This window comes from Haematobia irritans, chromosome 1, assembly GCF_050003625.1.
Source record: "Haematobia irritans isolate KBUSLIRL chromosome 1, ASM5000362v1, whole genome shotgun sequence".
Taxonomy (NCBI): domain Eukaryota; kingdom Metazoa; phylum Arthropoda; class Insecta; order Diptera; family Muscidae; genus Haematobia; species Haematobia irritans.
Genome location: NC_134397.1, coordinates 2,957,908 through 2,979,259, shown reverse-complemented (window position 1 = coordinate 2,979,259; position 21,352 = coordinate 2,957,908). Strand labels below are relative to the sequence as shown.

Here is a 21,352-nt window from a genome sequence, read left to right as displayed (position 1 = left end):
TTCAATCCCAAAAAAAGTTGCTATAATAATTTTGCCAAAAGTTAGCTCAGAAAATTTGAATGAAATGTAAATGTGATTGTAAGATTGGTTCAAAGACTTTGTAATTATAACAATATGTCCAAATTGCCTCTTGTTCTTGAATAGATAAAAGTGCACGACTTTAGGTTCACACATGTTCGTTATCTATTTTGCTTGTTGGAAGGTTTCTTTGCAACATTTTCTCCAATTCCTCTTTAAAATTGTATTCGTAGCAATCATGTGTCTAAATAGCTGTGTTCGGGGGACCAATAATGTATAATAATTTGTGACTCTTGAAAAAGGGATAAAAAACAATAATTGGCAAATAAAAAAGTTGAAAGAGGGAAACATTTTGAATTGGCCGCTACTACGTGCGTGTTTCATAAGTTTAAACCAAAATTAAAACTGTAAAGTAAAAACTCCTATTTTCTCAAAAAACTGTAGAAAACTTAACGCAGAAAGAACACCAGGGAGCATAATAGACATCTCTTAATGATTTAATGACTTAAGGTGGGTATTAAGTTCCAATTTAGCCGTTACAATTGTCATTTTTATCATCATAAAATTATAAATAAACCATATTAGTCATTATGTCTTGTATGGCAATGTAATTTGCAAAGATACGGTACCAATAAAGACACAACAAAATAAAAATAAACACAATTTACTTGAAGTAATTTCTTTTGGCATATATATTGAATGAAAAGAGTGCAGAAACAGGCCTATTAACCAAATTGAAAATTCTTCATTTTCTTTTCTTTTTTAAATTCGTAACATCATACCCATTTTTCCAACTCTCTCATGCATCTATGGACCTAAACTCATGAGTCTATTGGAAAAAAAGAGGAAGCATATAGACATCTTGTTATTTCAGATAATCTTTGGATTGGTTATACAACTATTCTCATGACCATTCGGATAACTTCAAATTATGTTCTTCAAAGAAAGTTCATTTTGCTATTTTTTCTTTATTTTTTTCCCAGTTATTGGCAACACTGGCCAAGTGTTTGGTTCATTTTCGTTCCGTTCCATTGGTTTATACTGTTTTTCGTTTCATTCAGTTCCTTTGAATAAAGCCAATCAAACAGCTGACCAAGTAGAATGAGATATTAAATTCATTGGAACTAATTAATTCTTAACCACAACAATAAATGAAATAACAATTCAATTATGAGCGCTACGACATCGCAGGACGCGTGTTACATATCCCTACTGGGATTAGCTGAGCACTTTCGGACATCACAACCACCAGATATTAAAAAATGCATTCAATGCCTGCAGGCTTTGTTCACGTTCAACCCACCCTGCAAAGTGGAGGCCCGCACTCATTTACAAATGGGCCAGATATTGATGACTTACACCAATAACATTGATATGGCTCGTTACCACTTGGAATCAGCTTGGAGATTATCAGAACCTCTTTTGAATTTCGACGATGTTAAGTTCGATACAGCTTCTATGCTAGCGGAGCTTTACAAACAACAACAACAAGTTCAGATGGCCAAATCAATGTTGCGAAGAGCCATTGAGCTTTCCCAAAATAATGTATACTGGAATTGTAAAATGGTGTTGCAGTTATCACAACTGCATGCAAACGATAAGGAATATTCACAAGCATCAGAACTTTTGGCTTTGGGAGCTGAGTCGGCTCATGAATCCAGCGCCACATATTTAAAGGTTCTATTTTTGTTGTCGAGAGCAATGATTTTAATGATTGAACGTAAGACGAACGACGTTTTAGCATTACTCAATTCGGCAGGAGCTATAATAGATAATAGCATATCGAACCCTCACCAGAAGGAATATTTAAAGGTGTTCTTTTTAGTTCTTCAAGTTTGCTACTATCTAGCTTTGGGACAAGTAAAGACCGTCAAGCCCAGCTTGAAACAATTACAAATGTCTATACAAACTATAATGGCGCCTAACTGGCCAGCAGATGAAGGTAACATCGATTTGAATAAAATATTAACTTTACTTTGATGTCTTTCTCTTCTCCCACACTATAGCAATCTTCGGCCAAAGTCCTTTGGATATGTTTGTTTGGTTACCGAAAGAACAACTTTATGTTCTGGTTTATCTAGTAACCGTATCCCATTCAATGATGGCAGGTTACATGGACAAGGCTCAAAAATATACTGAAAAAGCATTGACACAGATAGAGAAACTTAAGAGTCAGGATGATAAGCCAATTCTATCGGTTTTCAAAGTGATATTATTGGAGCACATAGTTATGTGTCGTATGGTAATGGGAAATCGTGAATTGGCAATAACGGAAATTGCAATTTGTAGAGATGTGTGCTTGTCTTCTGGTCCCAAAAGTCTTATGCGACATTCGGCACAGTTGCACTGTTTAGTGGGACTATATGCAATGTCAACTAATTTTTTTGAACACGCTGAAAAACAGTTTCTTACGTGCGTTGCTCAAACTAGTGAACGGGATTTGAAGTTGTTTGCGAACCTAAATCTAGCTATTATTTATCTGAGGACAAAACGAGATCAGGATTTAAAGCAAATTTTAGATGCAGTTTCAACGGAAAATACTCATACCTACAGTTCTCAGGCATTAATGGGTGGATTCTATTACGTGCAAGGACTGCACTCATTTCATAAAGGAAGTTTCCATGAAGCTAAGTGTGTAACTAAAGTATATACTTGATACAAATAATTGTAAACGTTTCATTTTCAGACGATTTTTGCGTGAAACTCTTAAAATGGCTAATGCCGAGGACTTAAATCGCCTAACATCCTGCTCTTTGGTACTGCTTTCACATGTTTTCCTTAGTATTGGTAATGCCAAAGAGAGTATGAACATGGTGACTCCTGCAATGCAATTAGCTTCAAAAATTCCTGATATACATGTGCAACTTTGGGGATCTGCCATCCTAAAAGATCTACATCGGATGTCTAAAGACGTTCTTCATGAAAAAGAGGCCTATGCCAATCATGTAAAATATTCTGAAAACCTAATCGCAGACCAGTTGAAATGTGTACAGAGTGTTCATCATGCACTTATTGAATGGTTGGATGATTCGACTCAATTTACACATTGTCAACCCGCAGCTTTAAGTAACGAACAGGCAACAGCTATAAACTTTCAGCCACATAATATCCCCGAAATCATGCCTCATCCCATTCCATCTACTTCAAGTCATGTACAGCCACTGGTACATAATATAAATCAAATATTGGGCCCTCAAATGCAACAGCAGGTTCATGGTCATCATTACTAGATTATCGGAGATCAACTTGGTCAATGATGGCATATCGGAGAGAGCAGTAAAATATCTGTAGTATTTTTTTCCACAAAGTTTTTTTTTTTTAACTGAGAACAAGAATTAAAGTCCGATAATGAACGAAGTTTACATAGTTGTTTATGTGCTGATATTAAAGTAGCTTTAACTTTTCAATTATCTCAAGTTTGATTTTTTATTGAACCACGTAAAGCCAAATAAGTTATACAAAATTTCAATTTTATTTCTTATTACATTCTTTGACATTTTCGTCCTCATTCCCAAATTACGAAATCATATGAATCTTAAGCAGTTCCAGAGCGGATTTTATCAATACATTATAACTTAATTAATTAATGTTTTTCCGTGCATTTTTCTTGTACTTGCAAGTGAAAAAATTAAGGTTGATGGATTGATTTTTCAGGGATTTAAAAATTGAGAATTAAAACCTTTATGTCTGAATACATTTAAGGGGGCTTTAGGACGCATTGAGATTTGATTTGGAGGGAAAATAATTCCAACGAATATATACGATCGAGGTTTTTATAAACTGCCAATTTTATTTGCTTTTTAATGATTTCTGTGTATTTTAATTTATATCCTCCATACTAACCTCTTGTATTGAATCTTCGTTGTTCTTATTCGTATATTGTTCTGAATCCATTCTCTTTTCTTCTATGTCGTTAAAGGAAGCATTTGATGGTGCATCCATGTCGGCGTCATCTTCCTCCACAAGTGTAATATGAAGTTCATCATCTACTTCTTCGCACTGATTTTTGAGAACATCGTTCATTTCTTTTCGTTTTTCATCTGTCATATTCGGATGCTTGTTTCTGATGTGCTGTCTTATATTGTTCGTTTTCAATTTTACACCACAAAAACACTTTATTTCACCCATTTCATGTGTTCGTTGGTGTAATAAACAATCTCCCTTCTGTGTGAAGCTTTTGTCGCATAGACTACAAGAGTATGGTTTTTCCCCTAGATGTGTTCGCCGGTGATTTTTTAAAACATTTAAAGCTGCAAAACGCATCGGGCAAAATTCGCAAGAATATGGCCGTTCACCGCTGTGTTTACGTCTATGTTTTTGTAACGAGGATGATGATGTATAACTAGTTGAACACACATCACATTGGAATGGAGTTTCTTTAGTATGGGTCCGTTTGTGAGAAAATAATTCTGCTTTAGTTACATACGAATTTGGACAAATGTCGCACTGAAATTTTTTCTCGTTCTGATGCCTCATTATATGTTGACGTAAGTTTGAGTTTTGACGGAAACTCTTTCCACAAACTGTACACTGAAAAGGTTTCTCTCCGCTGTGTATTCGCAAATGATCCATTAATGAAGCTTTCATAGTGAAAACTGGAAAATAGTAATAAAAGTCGATATCACATTAATAAAAATTAATGCAACTATCAGATTCTAATGTGGATTGGAAGCGAATTTAATACAATAAGGTTTCACTCACCCTTCTTGCAAACGCTACATTGATTTCGAGCGTTTCGTTTGTGAACATTTATCATATGTTCGCTCAAATCTTCGATGCTGCTACATGCTTCATGGCACTCCAGACATATATGGTTGTTATGTGTTGTTTTATGTGCTTTCAAATTCTCTTCAGATATGAAAACCTTTTCACATTGATCACACTATAAAAGGATATTTATACATATATTTTTTGGAATCAACAAGTATTCAACGTACCTTAAAACTTTTCATCATACAATTCTGTTTCATATGGTAAGACAAAGTTTTCTTTTGTGCAAATCCAGCTCCGCAATGTTCGCAATAATATTTAAATTTACTTTTGTATTCACCTTCATCAACTTTATGGGGATTTCTACTTCTTGGCAGTAATTGCGGCTTTGGGACATTTTCGACTGTTAAAGCCGTTTGATCCTTAATGGGTGAAGCAGATATTTCAAGATTTCTCATACTAGTTGTTTCCACTATCTTTGCGGTGTCAATTATTTCGGGGTTTGCCGAATGCCGCCTTGCTATGTGGCGTTTTAGAACTTTAAGACTTACAAATGTCATTATACATAGAGAACATTTATACTGTCTCCTCCCCATTGCTATTGACTGCGTCACCATATTTTCACTTTGTAATCGGTCGTCTTCTAAGCGCTCTTGTATTTGAGCTTTGGATCTGAGCGATTCATTTCCATTATCTTCCACTACATTATCTTCTGTTTCAATAATCGTGTAGGGCTTTTTTTCGTTGCTTTCGCAAGATTCATCCTCCATCTCTTGGTAATATTCAAAACGATCTTCATTATTTTCTTCCTCTAGAATATTTTGCTGTTCCTCCGATTTTTGAAATATAAACTCGTGCCTTTCCGAAGAATTGGATTCATTGTTAATAGTTTCTACAACAATGTATGTTTCTTGGTTGTCATTTGCTTCGTCGTCCATATAGGAGAAATTCTCCATTTGTGTTTTAACCTTCGAAGGGTTTTCATTTTCAACAAAATGAACATTATTGGGAGACATTGAACGCTCTTTATTGTCAACCATCTCACATAACAGGGACTGCGACTCATCGCAAAGGTCAAGCTGCTCCTTGTTTTCTGTATTCAAGTCAATAGAAGATATACGTATTGGATCAGTTTGTATGTGCACACTTTCCACATTTATTTTTTCCGTTTGGACGACTGTTGTGCCAATATTTCCAGAGGGTTTCTACAAATGATGATTGTGTGAAAATGATGTACATCTTTATGTTTTTTAGTTATTATTTTTTTACAATATTACCAAAACACAAGTTTCATCAGTCTGAACTGCTTTATGAACTGCTGGTTTATGTTGTACGGTATAGGATGTCCTAGCCACATCAGGAAGGAGTTGGCGAAGAGTCTTGTCAGAGCTCTCACATTTTATTTTGAATACATAACTTCGATTGATTTCACTGATGCAGGAAAGGCAAATTTTTTCAGGCATATTGTCGCCTTCTCTGTGCTGTGAATAGTAGGAAATTACAACTGAAGATATGCCTTTTTTTCTTCTTACCTTAATATTAGTAATAACCTCCAGCATATTCGATATACCTCCACTCGAATCCGAATATATACACAAAAGTGGAGTGCTGTTTAAACTGAGACAGCATCTACATATTTTCCCAATGTCCATATCCATAGCTATTTCTTAATGTTTATTTTGGCGATGTACTGTTTCAATATCCAAGTAAGATGCGTTCTGCAAAAGTGACAGCACTTTGACATTTAGATGATATGTCAGAACTAAATTTGTGATTATTCGTAATATGTGGTAAACAACACGCTGCACAGTGGTTTCAAATCGTTCATTTTTGGAAATAATTCTGCAACTTTTGAACGAATAAAGATATCAACATAATTGGTATGAAAGCTAAGTTTGCAAGTTTGTGAGTCTTTAGTGGGTCCACGGATGATGATGAATGATGGCCTTTTTTTGCTGGATAGAACTTACCTAAAAAAAATACCGAATTTTTGACCAATTTTTTTCGAAAATGGCACCTACATGCTTTAGACGGATAGTTAATCCAGTGCAAACGCAGAACGGTGTTTTTCGGCTAATGAATTGCTCCAAATTTGGTACATCAAATTTTGGCCAAAACATGCCTTTTTGCAAAGGGATTTAAAATTTAATGAAATGACTTAAGAATTTAAAAATACTAACTACTGAGTTAACGAAGACATTTGATATTTTTGTTCATATGTACCGTGATACAAGTATGTATAAAGTAATCTCACTAACAACAAAAATATAAAAACAAACAGATCCGCACAAAGTCAGCAAACAGTAAAAAGTAAATACAAAAATATTTGTTGGAATTTTGTGCATTCATGAGAAATGTTTATTAAAGGCATGGAAATATATTTTACATATTAAGTAGTATTATTGTTAGTATACTAATGTTAAAATTAAGAGAATTGTTTTGAGTAGTTTTTAAAATGTTGTTTTAAGTAACTGTTAAGACCTTTGTAAGACCTTAGTTACATATGATAATAAATTAAATTGAAAATATTTTATCAGGTGAAAGATTTTTGGCTATTGTGAAAATATCAACAATTTTTTTACATTTTGCCGAACCCTTTAAAGTCACCTGATGAATTAAGACTACTTTATAATTAATTGTACCATGATATGTTCTATATCAAAAAAATAGTTTTATTGTATGTATGTTTAATAGCTAGTGTCATCAATTCATCCTAACATCTACTTCTTAGGTCGTCCTGCTGCTTTTTTACCACCTGCTGATTGTTTATCCTTGTTCGTTTTACTTGATACTAATGGATGCACCTCTTCTATTGGAGCATCGGGTAGGCTTATATCGTAATTTGTCATCTTACGCTTCTTAGAAGCAATGACATCTCCATAATCGTGCAATGTGGATGATGACTCAGTGTCTTTCGAACTACTACCTCCTTCCATACCATCTTGCATAGCCCAACCGTCTTCGGGATCTTCCACTTCTGGAGCCATGGGTAAAAATTGTAGGGCATTTTCGTCTTCTCCTTCCTCATCTGATGAGCAGAATGCAGCTACCGGTTCGGCTTTAGTCACATCCACCTCTATTTCTTCATCACATTTGGCATCAGCGTTCAAATCCAGCGACTTGTCTTCATCCGTTATATCAAACTCAGATTCTCTCTCTTCGTATTCTACGTTTTCGTCAAGCTCTTTAAAATCCGGTGCAAAGGCTGACCAATTTTCCACTTGGTTTTGAGCCCAAATAGATACTAAACCGGAACTTATGCTAGCTATAATTGGACGTACCGGATGCCATACAACATCAAGTAGAAGTTCTCCTTTCGTGCCATGTAAAATCTTGACCAAATTTCCAATGGATTTTTCCCATATATATAATGCGTGCTGACGAGCACTACCGGCACAAATGTATTCTCCATCACCAGAAAAACAACACTTCTTCCACGTTGTTTTATTTACAAGATCTTGGAGTTTTTGTATTGGTTCGGGTTCACCATCTTTTCCCAATGCCAAAACTTCCTTTGAATCATAAACACGAATAACACGATCGGATGTGTTGATAAGAAATCCATCCCCTCGACGAGCAAATTCTATGCTTTTGACAGCTGTGGCGCTCGAAGTACCAACAATTATGCGAAAACTGGCCACTACCTCTAAAGTTTCTACATCCAACACCATGATTTTTCCTTTTGCATTTCCAGTATAAATATGTTTTCCCCTGCGATCAAAGGAAGCCACTATATTAAGATCTCCATCTGAATCCAAAGGTAAACATTTATGAGCATCTCCTATCTTCACCAAAACTGCTGCATAACGCATTGGACACACCAGAAAACGTTTTTCATTACGCGGATCAAATTGCACTTTTAGTATAGGAGACGGAAAGCGATATTTTTGTTCACATTCGCCCGACAAAACGTCCCATATACAAACGTTATTATCTGTAGATGCCGAGAGTAGTTTATGTCCATTCCTCGTCCAACTTAAACTACAAACAGGATGTACATGAGCAGATATTATTTTGGCAATACCACGCGTGAGGAAGTCCCAAACGACAATGCGACCATCGTTACAGCCTACCGCCAGAAGAGTTCCATACTTATTAAATACACAAGTTACTGCCAATGAAATGCAGTCTAAGGATCCATCGAATTCTTCAGGATAATTTTGGCCAAATGATTCCAAGAGCTCTAGATTCATTACACTTATCAAAGTGTTCTGAAATTAGAAAAATATCAATGAAAGACTACCAGATAATTTTCAGATTAAACAGTACCTTGCGTTGGAAAAATGTAAACAACTTCTGAAGCTTTGTAAACGTGGTTGCCAGACAAAATTTGAACACTCATTAGAATGCGCACCAAAATACTCTGACTTATAGCTCTATTCGCGTATCCAATATTTTTTAAAAGAATATTTCATTTCAATTTTATTAGTAATATTCATTAGAAAATGTAGTGTTGGTTTACACTTCAATATTTCTTAAGAATTAATAACAATAAGAACTTTTTCTGGAAGACGTTCGCTTAATCCAAAAAGTCATAAAAAAGAGATAATACCAACTTCGAAGAGAAATTGCACCTTTTTTTACTTTTCTCGCCAACCAATATCATATCATCAGTGTATGATATATTCAAAATTCAACCTAGCAGTATAAGGCCGGTATGCACCTCTAGCGAAATTTTCGGTAGCAAAAATTTATTTAAGTCTACAACAAAAAAACAGGGCTGTGTACAACAAATTTTAAACCAGCTAATCGCTTTTAAAAATTGTTAATATATGTTCCAAATATTCCTCAAATAAATTGTTTATTATTTACAGACCTTTTAAAACTTGTACGCACACAATGATTGTAATAAATTAAATGTTTGCTGCCAAAATATGCTTTTGACAACCCTGTTATTTTCATTAGAGGTGCGTACCAGCTTACGAAATTGAACGCTACCGAAAATTTCGTTAGCATAAATAGCAATGCATTTCTTATGTGTAATGGACAGGTTTTGTGAATAAGCGGTGGCACTCTTGGCGTTTGGCTGCGGCTGTAGCTCGCCGGAAATGGGGGGTTCGTCCGCTCTATCCATTCATTTTAAAAATTTAAGTGCCTGGTGGAAACATTGTTTTTATAAAACGTTGAACAATGGACGGTTACACAAATTGAATTTGCAATTTAAAATAAAACGGACGGACGGACATTCTAGAAAAGAAAAATACAAGTATTTTGGAATTTGATTATATCCACGAACTGACTTTGCAAACCAGATGCAATTGGTTTGCTGGGCTGCCCTCCCTCTTCATGGTCCCATATGACCATCCTGTGAGATTCTTTCTTGCCCCACTTTTATCAGAATCCCCCTTACAGTAACTCGCAGAACTTCTCTCACATTAGCTACATTCCCGAACCTTTCAGAAAGAAATCAACACATTGTGTTTCAAATTTAAATAAATTCACATATCATACATATATTCAAATGAAAGAAAAGGTAGGTATAAAAAAGGTAATATATAGGTAAGTATATAAGGTTGTAAATAAATAAGGTAAGTATGTATATAAAGTAAGTCTAAGGTAAGTATATAAGGTTTGTAAAAAATATAAAAAAAACACAATTAGATGGTAAGTATTTGAGGAGAAATAATCTAACCAAAATTTATGTTTTTTGCTCTAGTTTACTTTTACTCTTTTTAAGTTTTTTTTTTTTTTTAATTAAATTTCCAAGTCTTCGTTAATTCGGTTGTGCTTTGCTAATTATTAATTTTTTTAATTATGGTTATTTTTCCTCTCACAAAACAGATACATTTGGGAATAATTCATAATTTATAATTTCAGTTTTTCTTCTTCTTTTATGATTTTTCAATTATTTTTAGTTTTTTTTTCTTTTCGATTTTGTAATTTTTGAAATACTATTAATGTTTTAAGTAATATTCAAAGCTGGTTTAATATATTTTTTAAATATTTCATTTGATTTTTGAATGCCTTTGAATTTTCAGAATTTTTAATTTTTTTCAGCAAATAATTAATTCTAATTTCAAGAAATAATGAATGATTCTTGATCAAATAGAACGGCTCTTATTTTGTTTCAAATTTAATAGAATATTAAATTCAATAAAAACTTTTTACGTAAGCTGAACCAAATTCGTTTTTCTTTGGTAAGTATGAAATAGTTGAATTTCTCTTCTTAAACTTCTCTTCGAACTTGAGAATTTACATCAACCATGTTTTTTTAGGTTACCATGAATCTAATGGATTATGTAACAAATAATTTCAGACTTCTTTACGTTATAATTTGGTTCCTGGCCTAATTATTTGATTGTGCACCGAAACCAGGGATGGATTGCGTCCACCACGAAGATTTCTCTTAATTTTTGTTCCTACTGGGTACTTGTACTCACTCATCTGTTTGGGAATACTTTCCTCTCCCCAGGCTACCATATGTAGGTGGCAGTCTTGCCAACCTCGGGATAGTTGTGGTGGCTCTATTTCTGTGTGGGCAACTCGGGTCTCAATTCCACAATCACGTATAGATGGATCTGGCAGACAATTCTAGTACCTGAACCGTGTTCCCACAATATCCTAAGTTTTCGCACAATTAAAATAGCAAAGAATAATAAAAAGGATTACTTATATGTCCTCACAGGAGAATACACCAACTAGAAGATGCTTACCCGAGGTTCTCAGAAACAAAAGCATAAAAAAAATTCCTGCTCCACACAAACAGTGAACCAAAATGTATTTCCTTGCAATTTTGCTCTAGATTTAAACAAACCAAATTAATTTGAATTCACTTCCTACCATTAGGGACACACATACCGTAGCACTAAATTACCGCAAATGTAGAAACAAAAAAATTACACAAAAAAAAACAACTCTGTTTCGTAGTAGAAAAAGACCCGATTACTTGCAACTCACAATTGACAATGACCCCAAAGGTTTTTGCATTGTCATTGCAATGTCATCGATCGGTACGTGTCCTTTAGCAAGGTCATGGCCAGTTCTGCCAACTTGTCAAATAATTGGGGTCCATTTGATCCTTTCCAATTGGAATTCATAAAATGTTGGAAATTGTCACTAGATGACGCTAGTCATCTAGGAGAGAAAAATGCAAAAATACATGATTGAATCATCCAGGTAGTCACAATGTCCTAACTTTCGGAGTCACGAAGAAGAAGAAAGTAAAGCTTGAAATTCGTTCCATACAGATATGGACACAGTGGCCGTCACAAAGCCAAATTTCTTTTTCGAAACCCGTGTAGAAACAAAAATTTGGGAAATACGAAGTCGGACACTAAATCTGCCAACTGTTGATTTCGCCACTTCCGGCTATCTGTACATTGCGACGTCACTGATACACAAAAATGCAACCCAAAAGTGAGCGATATTAGCGATTTAGCATTATTACGTATCCAAGGGTTGGCAACCCTATTCATATCTCTACCCTGTCGTACATACCATGGCATCTCAGATTTATCGAAAAGACCTGTATTCGAAATCTCAAAACGAATAAATCATATACACCCTGTTATAATTCAACAACAGCCAAGCTAAGAAACAACAAATTATCTACATTCGCCTCTGCTTATACCAAATTATTGCCCCATGGACATGAAGACTTCATAAAGGTCAAGGCGTGTGCCACCGACGCGTTCATTTCCACGTGTGGATCCATCTACACTTTTTCACTCCTGTAAGCTTGGAAGAAGCTTGCAGTTAAAAAAAAATGATGTTTGCAACGCAATTTTGGTTGCAACCTTAGAACGCTATGGGGAATAGAAATGGGTCTCCTTCGCATCGCAACATATTCCATATCTGCATTGTCAAATCGTATACCCATAAGCCAATTATATATTGGGCCGCACATCGCCCACGGCTAATATCCCGCACATGCCGCATAAACAGATATGATTGTGAAGCCTACAGGAACACTAACCAATTTACGATTCGCATAAAGCCGTAACAAATATGTCCTATGCCGATCCCCATTTGGACCACCTTTTCAACCACGGTGTATGCCGACCGATGGGCTCAATGAAACACAGGCCCATACAGATCACCCACATCCCATCGTCAACATCACAAAGCAATAAAACAATAGCCGAGCTGGCTAGGAAATTATGCAACGGAGATGTTAATATTGTATTCAAACAAATATTAATATATCACGTGTCCCTTAACATATTCTAATATTGTTCTCCTTTATATGTCGTACAGGTTAACAGCATGTGGTGCTTTCAAACGCTGCATATGCTCAAAGTCAGACAAACTGAAAGCTCCAGATATGCGAAATATTCCTGAACATCCCTTGTGCCCAACGGCTAATGCCCTATAGATGGCTACAGAATCCAATTCACATCATCATTTACACATACGATTGTGGAACCCTCGGTGAGTAAACAATCATGATTACAGGCAATTACCGATCTTGCGTCCGTTCATGTGTCTGATGACGGCCAATTAAACTCCATGATAGCCATCTCGTACCGACATCGCTATGAACGGTAATGCATTGTTCAAAATCACCTTGTCGAATGTAAATGCTTGATATACATCTGCCCCCCGCGAGTGCATAAATTTACGGTATGAGCCAACACCGTAACAAACACATTCAGGGACATTTCGTCGCGAAATCCAGGCAATGCGTGGCCATGACGTATACGTAGTCTAATGCTGTGGACCGAATTAGTTAAACTGCGACCCATTATTTAAAAAGCGTTTCGAAATTCCTGTTCAAGTATGTCTAAGGCTATAGACTGTATATAGTCGAGGTCTGCACAACGAACGAAACTACATAGAGTACTATATGTATAACATGAAGTTTAAGAAATATAAACAACATTTATTCTCCATTCTATATGCTTTCGGTTTGTAAAACAGAAAGGCTAACGTTAAAGGAAGCGTGTGACATACACACATATATGAAATATGTCTCATACATACATGTCTATGGTTAATTACAATGGAAAGTGTTGCTTTGTACATAACTGTGAAATACTGGTGGTACCATGTGAACAATAAACATGTAAGTAGTCTTTCTCAAGTACTTACATTTTTTATTGTTCCTATTTTTCGGAACACATATCGCTTCGGATAAGTGCTTGTGGGTGTTTGTCAAGCAAAAGACCTCTTCACTTCACCATTTGCACTTTGATTGAAAGACAGAGTATGTACCATATTCGACAGCGAATTGCTTACATGTAGTGAAAAGTCAATCGATGCAGACCTCTAGTATATAGTCCAAAATGGACCTGCATAGATTAACAAAAATCGAATTGAAATCACCTCCCCAAAATAAGCGCGTCTAACAAAAAAAATATATATATACTATACTAAAATGTACAAGTACTGTTCCCGCAACACCAAGCTCTAGCCGTCACGTGACCGTTGAAATGTATCGCACACCGATGGTGTGATTAAAATAATGAACTCGTGCCACCTAAAATCATGATTCTTATATCCAATGATACTTGATAAACAACCAAAACAATTCTCCACCAATAACATCACGAAATCAATTTGATCCAATAAAACTTCAAGTCCTCAACCACGAAGCTGACAGCACCAGTCACTATTTCAATTGGGTATAGAAGAAATTTTTGATAAAAAAAACAAGTGCTTTTAATAGCCCATTTCATTTAATTTCAAATTAAATATGTAATTTATGGTGATTGTAAAACTTAATTAATTCTTCACTTAAAAAAAAAGGTAACTATTTTCAAGCACTTTCTGACATGCCTTAGAATTCTTATTTGGACTAAAAAACGTTCATCACTTTTCTTAACAGACTTATGGCCAATTTCTCATCCTCCATCCGGATGATAGACCCCGGATAGTAAAATTTTCGTATGGGATAAGCTGTTCTATCGACGCGATCAATAATAACAAGACATTGAGAAAACGGCCCTTAGGCTTTCGTATTTGTCTAAAAAAAATAATCGTATCAATTAATAAAAAAAAAAAAAAAAAACAGCTCAATTTCTTTTGATCGGAAATATTTTGGTGATATTTTTTTTTTTCTTTTCTTTTTGCTCAGGATTTCCGTGATCGTGCAAACACAAAGATTTTTCTATAATCCAACAACTTGTCGATGATTACTGTCACATTAAAATTTCAAATGTTGAGCATGAATCGTCCCAATTAATTGACCCTTCATGTTTTCGACCTCATACAGGCGCCTTCCGATGGGTTTCCGTATTCGGCATTTCAGCCATTGTTTGCATAACTTAGAGTTAATGCCTTTTGCAAAGTTGCTCTGTACGAAGTTCTTTCTAAAAACTTCTTGACCAGCTTTAAAATTTATTTCCTTTGCCCTCTTATTGTAGCTCTCCACATTTCTATTGTACGCCTCATGCATCTTATCGGAAATCTTCTTATGAATAATTTGCATTTTCGAAGATTTGGGTAGAATAGAAATGTCGCCATCAGACAATGCTCCTAACTTTCTCAAAATTTTATAAGCTTGGGCGTGGGTAATCATGTTATACCCAAATAGGGCAAAGTAGGGCGTTTCACCAGTTGATGCATGGACTGTAGAGCGTAGTGAGCACTCTATTTGGGATAAATTTTCATCCCATCTGTTCTGATTATCATTCAAAAACGTTCTTATGCTACTCAAGATCGACTGGTTCACCCTTTCGCTCGCATTTGACTGCGGTGAATGTATCGCAGTTCTCATGTGATGAATCCCATACAAGTTCATGAGTTCCTTGAAAGCTTCACTGGTGAATTGTTTTCCATTATCGGAATGCAATGTTTCAGGAACCCCGAACTTATGAAATACCTCAGCTGAAAGAAATTTACTCACAGCATGCGTAGTAGCCTTAGGCATAGCCTTCAAAAGAACAAATTTTGTACGATGGTCCAAAACAATGAAAATGTGTGTTACCACTTCGAGTCCTCGGATATGGACCCAAGAAGTCAACATACACTTTTTGAAAAGGGCGTTCAGTCTTGACTTCTTGTCCCATAGTAGGTCTCAGAATCTGTTTGCTGTGTTTATTTTCCTTGCAGCTTTGACAATTCAGAATAAATTCACGCACATCAGTGGTCAATGAAGGCCAATAAAAATATTCCCTAATGTTGTGAATTGTCTTTCCAATTCCTCCATGACATGTGTTATGTTCGTGCGAATTCCTGATGACGCCATCAATGAGGCCTGTTGGTAGCCATATCCTCCAACATTCTTCTTCGTCATCAAGAGTACTTCTATTGAACCTCGTCCTTTTCAACACAATATCATCTTCCACCTTCAAATCGGGCAATCTTTCGCGGTTCTGCGTTATTGTGTCCTTCAATGCTTCATAATCTGGGCTATGGAATTCTGGCGAGTTGAAATCAATAACCATATTGGTTCCAAGGCTCAGCTCTTCCATATCCAGACGTGAGAGCATATCAGGTACCACATTTTTCGACCCTTTGCGATGTTCTATATTGAATTGATATCCTTGCAGCTTAAGACTCCAACGTGCAAGTCTTCCATTAAGGTCTTGCTGCTTCATCAGCCATCGCAGACTAGAATGGTCTGTGATGACTGTGAAGTCCATCAATTCAATATATTGGCGGAACTTTTCTATCGCTAAAACCACTGCAAGGCATTCCTTTTCCGTCGTGGAATAATTCTTCTGTGCAGGGTTTAGCTTTTTCGAAAAGTATTCTATTGGGTGCTCTTCTCCATCATTGTCCCTTTGAAATAGCACCGCGCCAACACCAACATCAGAGGCGTCACATTGGACGAAAAATGGTCTTTCAAAGTCAGGGCTGATAAGTACTGGACTTGAGACCAATCTTTGCTTCAATTTTTCAAATGATGCAATTGCATCAGGAGTAAAAACAAATTTTGTTGACTTTTTTAAAGTATCGGTAATTGGAGCAGATAAGGTTGAAAAATCCGGGATAAACCGCCGGTACCAACCCACTGTTCCTAAAAATTTCCGAACATCCCTTGGTGTCCGCGGAGGATTAATTTTGGAAATTGCTTCCACTTTACTTGGGTCTGTCTTCAGCTTGCCATCTCCTACAATATAACCCAGATATCTGAGTTCTTTGTAACAGAACTTGGACTTCTGTAGATTTATTGTCAGGCCAGCTGAAGTCAAACGTCTACCCACAATAGTCAACATTTCAATATGTGATTCAAAATTCGGAGAAACTACAAGCAGGTCATCGAGATATACAAAAACTCGATCCTTTAGAATTGATGGGATGACCTTATCCATCAATCTGCACATGCGTTGGGCAGCATTGCACAGTCCAAAGGGCATTACCTTAAATTGATAATGAGGTCTCCCTTGGACTGTGAATGCTGTCTTCGGCCGGCTAGATTCCTCTAAAGGAATCTGCCAAAAGGCATCCTTTAAATCGATGGCAGAGATGAAGTAAGTGTCACCGAGTCTACTTAGCAAACCATCGATATTCGGCAGGGGATAAGCGTCCTTTTTAGTCACTTTGTTTAGTTCCCTTGCGTCTAAACAAAGTCGATTCTTATTTGGTTTTATGACAAGGGTAACCCTGTTATTCCAAGCTGCGCTGGTAGCTGGTTCAATAACATCAAGAGCTATCATCCTGTCAATTTCAGCATAGGTCAATTTCTGGACAGCAGGTGAGATTGGAAAATAACGCATTTTCCTTGGTTCAGAATCACCTGTGTCTATAATGTGAGTTTCCAAATTGGTTTTACCTAGACCATATTTGCTGAAACATCGAAATTCCAACTTGGCATTTTCGAGTTTAATCGCTTGTTCATAACTAAGATCATGAATTTTGGGTTCTTCATTTTCATGAACTGAAAGTTCATTGATCGTTGGTTTTTGAAATGATATTGAAATACCAAATTTTTCCCAAAAATCACATCCTAGTATCAACTGTTGAGACAAAGATGGAACCAAATAAAATGTCATTGTATGCATTTGATTATTGCATTTTATTTTGGCTCTTATTTTGCCTATTATGCTTTTTCCTCGTCCGTCTGCAGTATGTATGAATGATTTGAAATCAAAAATTTCACATTTCATGTCTTCGACATTCTTAAGACAATCTTTTCCTAGACAGGAAACAGTTGCACCACTATCCATTAGTCCTTTTATTGGAATGTCGTTAATTACAACATCCAAATAAGGTCTAATGTCATTCTCATTGGACAAACATGAAATGGAGAGTAATCTCCGTTCAGTCTTTCTGTCAGTGTATCTATTTCTTGCCTTCGTTATACGCTTCGAAGGTCCTTGATCAAAATCCTTAAAAATTTCATCTCGTATCCTATTATAATTGGCCAACCTTTCTTCATAAGGGACCAAAGTTCTAAGTTTTGGAATACGATCAGCAATTGCGTTACTATCCCTAATATTGAATATTTCACTGTAACCCTTTTCATTTGTTACATCCGTGTCGTTATTTGTGGTAGATTCAGGTTTTGTAGAGATGTCGCCAGGGACAAACTCTTTGACATGCAATTGAATATTGCAGTCATGGTCACTTATTGGGGCTGTTTCACACTTGAACATGATGGCCCCGTCCTCATCATGCTCTTTGTGTTGTTTCCCGTACAACGAGGACAATTAGGCGAGATTACGTTCTCGAACCCACATCTGTAACAAAATAGTGAACGTTCGTTCGAGTCGCAATCTATAAACGTATGCCCTGGACGCTTGCAGTTCCAGCATACAATAGGTCTATTTGGAGGAGAGTTCATTTTCAAAGCCTCCAACTGAAAATCCTGTGTCATACCTTCCCGTTGTTGTGGTTGTGGTGCATCGTAGAAATAATCTGTTGAATATTCCAACTCATTTACTCTGCGGTGTTGCTGTGGATTCATTTGCCTACTCAAATTCCGTTTCGAAAGATTTCTTTCAGCCCGTCTGCATTCATCAAGAAGATGATTCATATCCATGATATACATGGGAAATATGAGCTGCGATAAACCGTCTTTGAGATTGTCTTTCACCATCTTGACGAGTTCATTCTCGGGAATAGAAACTCTCATTTGATTATTTAGAGATACAATTTCATTTAAGAAAGTGTCAGCACTTTCACCATAATGTTGTCTCCTTTCCATTATTCTTCGTTGTATCTCGAAGTCACTTTCGAAACGTTGGAATTTTCTTTTCAAATTGCATTTCAAATCCTCCCATGTGCAATTTGGATTTTGTCGACGAAAATTCCAAAACCATTCGTAAGCGCTTCCAGATAACAAACGATGGAATCCTTTAAGTAAACTTGGCCACGGATAATTTGTGTCCTCCCGAAGAGTCTCAACTCTAAAAATAAAATCTTCAACGCTAACAGATTTATTAGTAGCATCAAAATGTATTCCCCATTTTTCGAGATCTAAATGACTTGGTGGAGCAACATTGAAAGCTGTTGCCGAAGCAAAATTCTGCTGTGGCTGTTGATAAAAACGTCCGTTGTGAGGAAATTCATTGTCTTGGCCATTGGCCATTGGAAATTGATTCGTAACTGGCTGTCGTGGAAAATAATGTTGTTGTCGTTGTGGTTCACCTCTATTCATCCGACAATTTTGCCGATGTCCCACAAAATTGGTTATTGGCTGTTCGGGTGTAGTGAACAAATTCAATCTAGGAGTGTTAGATGTTGAGTTACGCGACCTGTTGGAATTGCTAGGTTGGATAGGACCTTGATTTACTTCTCGCGTCGACGACAACGCCCTTTCTGACCTAATAGTTTCTCTAACAATCTCGGGTATGATTCTCCGTAAATCCTCATTTATTTCCCTCATTGTCCTAGCTTGATTCGCACCTACTGAGGCCGTAATATAGTCCCTTATCGAAATGTTTTCATCATTCCTAGGTGGAGCATTGCTCTCCTCATTAGCCCTCCGCGCCTGAAATTCATTCCTGATCCCTATAGCCGTAATACTGCTGTAATCGGGTGAAGGAATAGTGTCATCCCCAAGAGATGAGTGAGTGCGAGGACCCAGAGTCATGTCAGGTTGTTCTGCTATGGCTGGAGTCGTAGTACTCGTAGTTAAAGTCGTTGTAGTCGTAGTTGTATTAGTATTTGTAGCTGTATTAGTAGTTGTAGTAGTATTGGTAGTTGCAGTTACAGTGGATGTAGTATTGCTAGCCATAGCAGCATTCCTGGAATTGGACCTTAATTCCATGGTTACAAGAAAAAATACGAAATTAAAAAAAAAAAATGGGAATTCCAAACTTTAATAAAGAAAAAAAACTACTTCTGGCTCTTAGACAATTGTTTTAAAATCTGTCTGAACATTAATCCAATTATCAGTACAGATTTTAAGAGATTATTATCAAATATCTTCGTTTTCCGTTTACTTCTCAAAATTCAAATGATTTAATACTAAACAAAACCCCAAAAACAATTTTCAAAAATCAATTTAAAATTTTTCTAATAAATTTCAATTTTTCTTTTTCAGAAAATTATACAATCAAATTAGTTCGGTACTTTCTGTAGCTGCCTGCTGGAGAAGTCTGGAGATACAATATGTCAATTCACAGATATTTTATATACATATTTTTTCATCTTAATTTAAATTTGATTTGTTTAGTTTTTATTTATTATTTTATTTATGTAATTGGATCATTTTCGTTTAATTTATTTACTTTTATTTATTTATTTAGCTACGTTAAATTTATTAATAATTATCTTTATTTTTTCCTTTTTATTTATAAAAATAATATTTGGACTTATCCAATTCTTTATATATTTTAGTTTGTTTAATATTTGTATTTATTTCTATTTGCTTTAGAGTTATTAATGTCTTTTTCCAATTTTGTTAATATATATTTATTTATTTAATTGTTTTCTGTTTTATTTGAAATTTTATTTAGTAAGATTATACTTTTTCCATTTTATTGATTTCTGTTTGATTTATTTTGGTTTTATTCATTTATTTCATTTTTGTGTTATTCTTTTGTTATATATATATATATATATATATATATATTCTATTTATTTAAATTGTTATTTCTTTTTATTTTATTATGTTTATTTATTATTTAATTTATAGTTATGTTTTTATTTTGAACATATTCAATGTATTACAATCTTCTCTGTTATATTTATTTATTTGTTTATGTTTCATTAGGATTTTAAATTTTATTTATTTATATTTAATTATTTAATTTATTCCTATCATTTTTGGTTTGTTTACATATTATATTGATTTACATTTAATTTAAAATTTATTAATATGATCATCTATCGTTTATTTAAATTTTATTATTTCGTATTTAAATTCGATTTTTGTTTAAATTTTATCCATTAAGATAGTTATTTTTTTTATTATCTTATTGATGTTTGCTATTTTATCTCTTTTTTATCTATTCATTTCATTTTTGTTTTATGTAATTTGTACTTTAAATTTTTATTCATATTATTTATAATAATTTATCATTTATTTAACCCTGGACAGTCATCCTTCGTCAAAATGACGACGCGTAATTTCATTTTCGATCTAAAATGCATTTTAGTCGATTGGGAAATGATAAATTTAAGTTATACAAATGCAAATATTTTATGAATTTTTGTTGTATACTAATTAAGAACAAAATGAATAAGAAAGTAAATTCAATTTTGGTTCACATTTTTGCTCACAGTGCAAATTATAGCATCTTGAAATAAGCCGTAGTCAAAATGACGAAGGATGACGTTAGTGTACAAAAAA

The 21,352-nt window shown here is 35.1% G+C and overlaps 3 protein-coding genes and 2 long non-coding RNA genes across 5 annotated transcripts; 2 read left to right on the top strand and 3 right to left on the bottom strand.

The window, feature by feature from the left end:
- The first annotated feature begins 1,080 nt into the window (after nt 1-1,080).
- Mau2 (Mau2 sister chromatid cohesion factor) lies at nt 1,081-3,434 on the top strand. Its single transcript, XM_075288917.1, has 3 exons — nt 1,081-1,960; nt 2,025-2,649; nt 2,705-3,434. Exons 1-3 carry the CDS (start codon nt 1,189-1,191, stop codon nt 3,246-3,248), a joined length of 1,941 nt encoding a protein of 646 aa, XP_075145032.1. The 5' UTR covers nt 1,081-1,188; the 3' UTR covers nt 3,249-3,434.
- Nucleotides 3,435-3,777: 343 nt separating this feature from the next.
- LOC142220052 (uncharacterized) lies at nt 3,778-6,483 on the bottom strand. The gene is made up of 5 exons (XM_075288916.1): nt 6,261-6,483; nt 6,006-6,209; nt 4,956-5,933; nt 4,720-4,900; nt 3,778-4,613 (listed from the first exon to the last, which is right to left on the bottom strand). The coding sequence occupies exons 1-5, from the start codon at nt 6,384-6,386 to the stop codon at nt 3,838-3,840; spliced, it is 2,265 nt and encodes a 754-aa protein (XP_075145031.1). The 5' UTR covers nt 6,387-6,483; the 3' UTR covers nt 3,778-3,837.
- An 896-nt stretch (nt 6,484-7,379) lies between these two features.
- Rbbp5 (retinoblastoma binding protein 5) lies at nt 7,380-9,113 on the bottom strand. The gene is made up of 2 exons (XM_075288918.1): nt 8,998-9,113; nt 7,380-8,939 (listed from the first exon to the last, which is right to left on the bottom strand). The coding sequence occupies exon 2, from the start codon at nt 8,919-8,921 to the stop codon at nt 7,449-7,451; it is 1,473 nt and encodes a 490-aa protein (XP_075145033.1). The 5' UTR covers nt 8,922-8,939; nt 8,998-9,113; the 3' UTR covers nt 7,380-7,448.
- A 630-nt stretch (nt 9,114-9,743) lies between these two features.
- LOC142220051 (uncharacterized) lies at nt 9,744-12,194 on the bottom strand. The gene is made up of 3 exons (XR_012717835.1): nt 11,527-12,194; nt 11,382-11,466; nt 9,744-11,289 (listed from the first exon to the last, which is right to left on the bottom strand). It is a non-coding gene; the product is annotated as an uncharacterized LOC142220051 (long non-coding RNA).
- A 519-nt stretch (nt 12,195-12,713) lies between these two features.
- Nucleotides 12,714-20,484, top strand: LOC142220050 (uncharacterized). Its single transcript, XR_012717834.1, has 3 exons — nt 12,714-12,849; nt 12,925-13,098; nt 20,102-20,484. It is a non-coding gene; the product is annotated as an uncharacterized LOC142220050 (long non-coding RNA).
- The last annotated feature ends 868 nt before the right edge of the window (nt 20,485-21,352 follow it).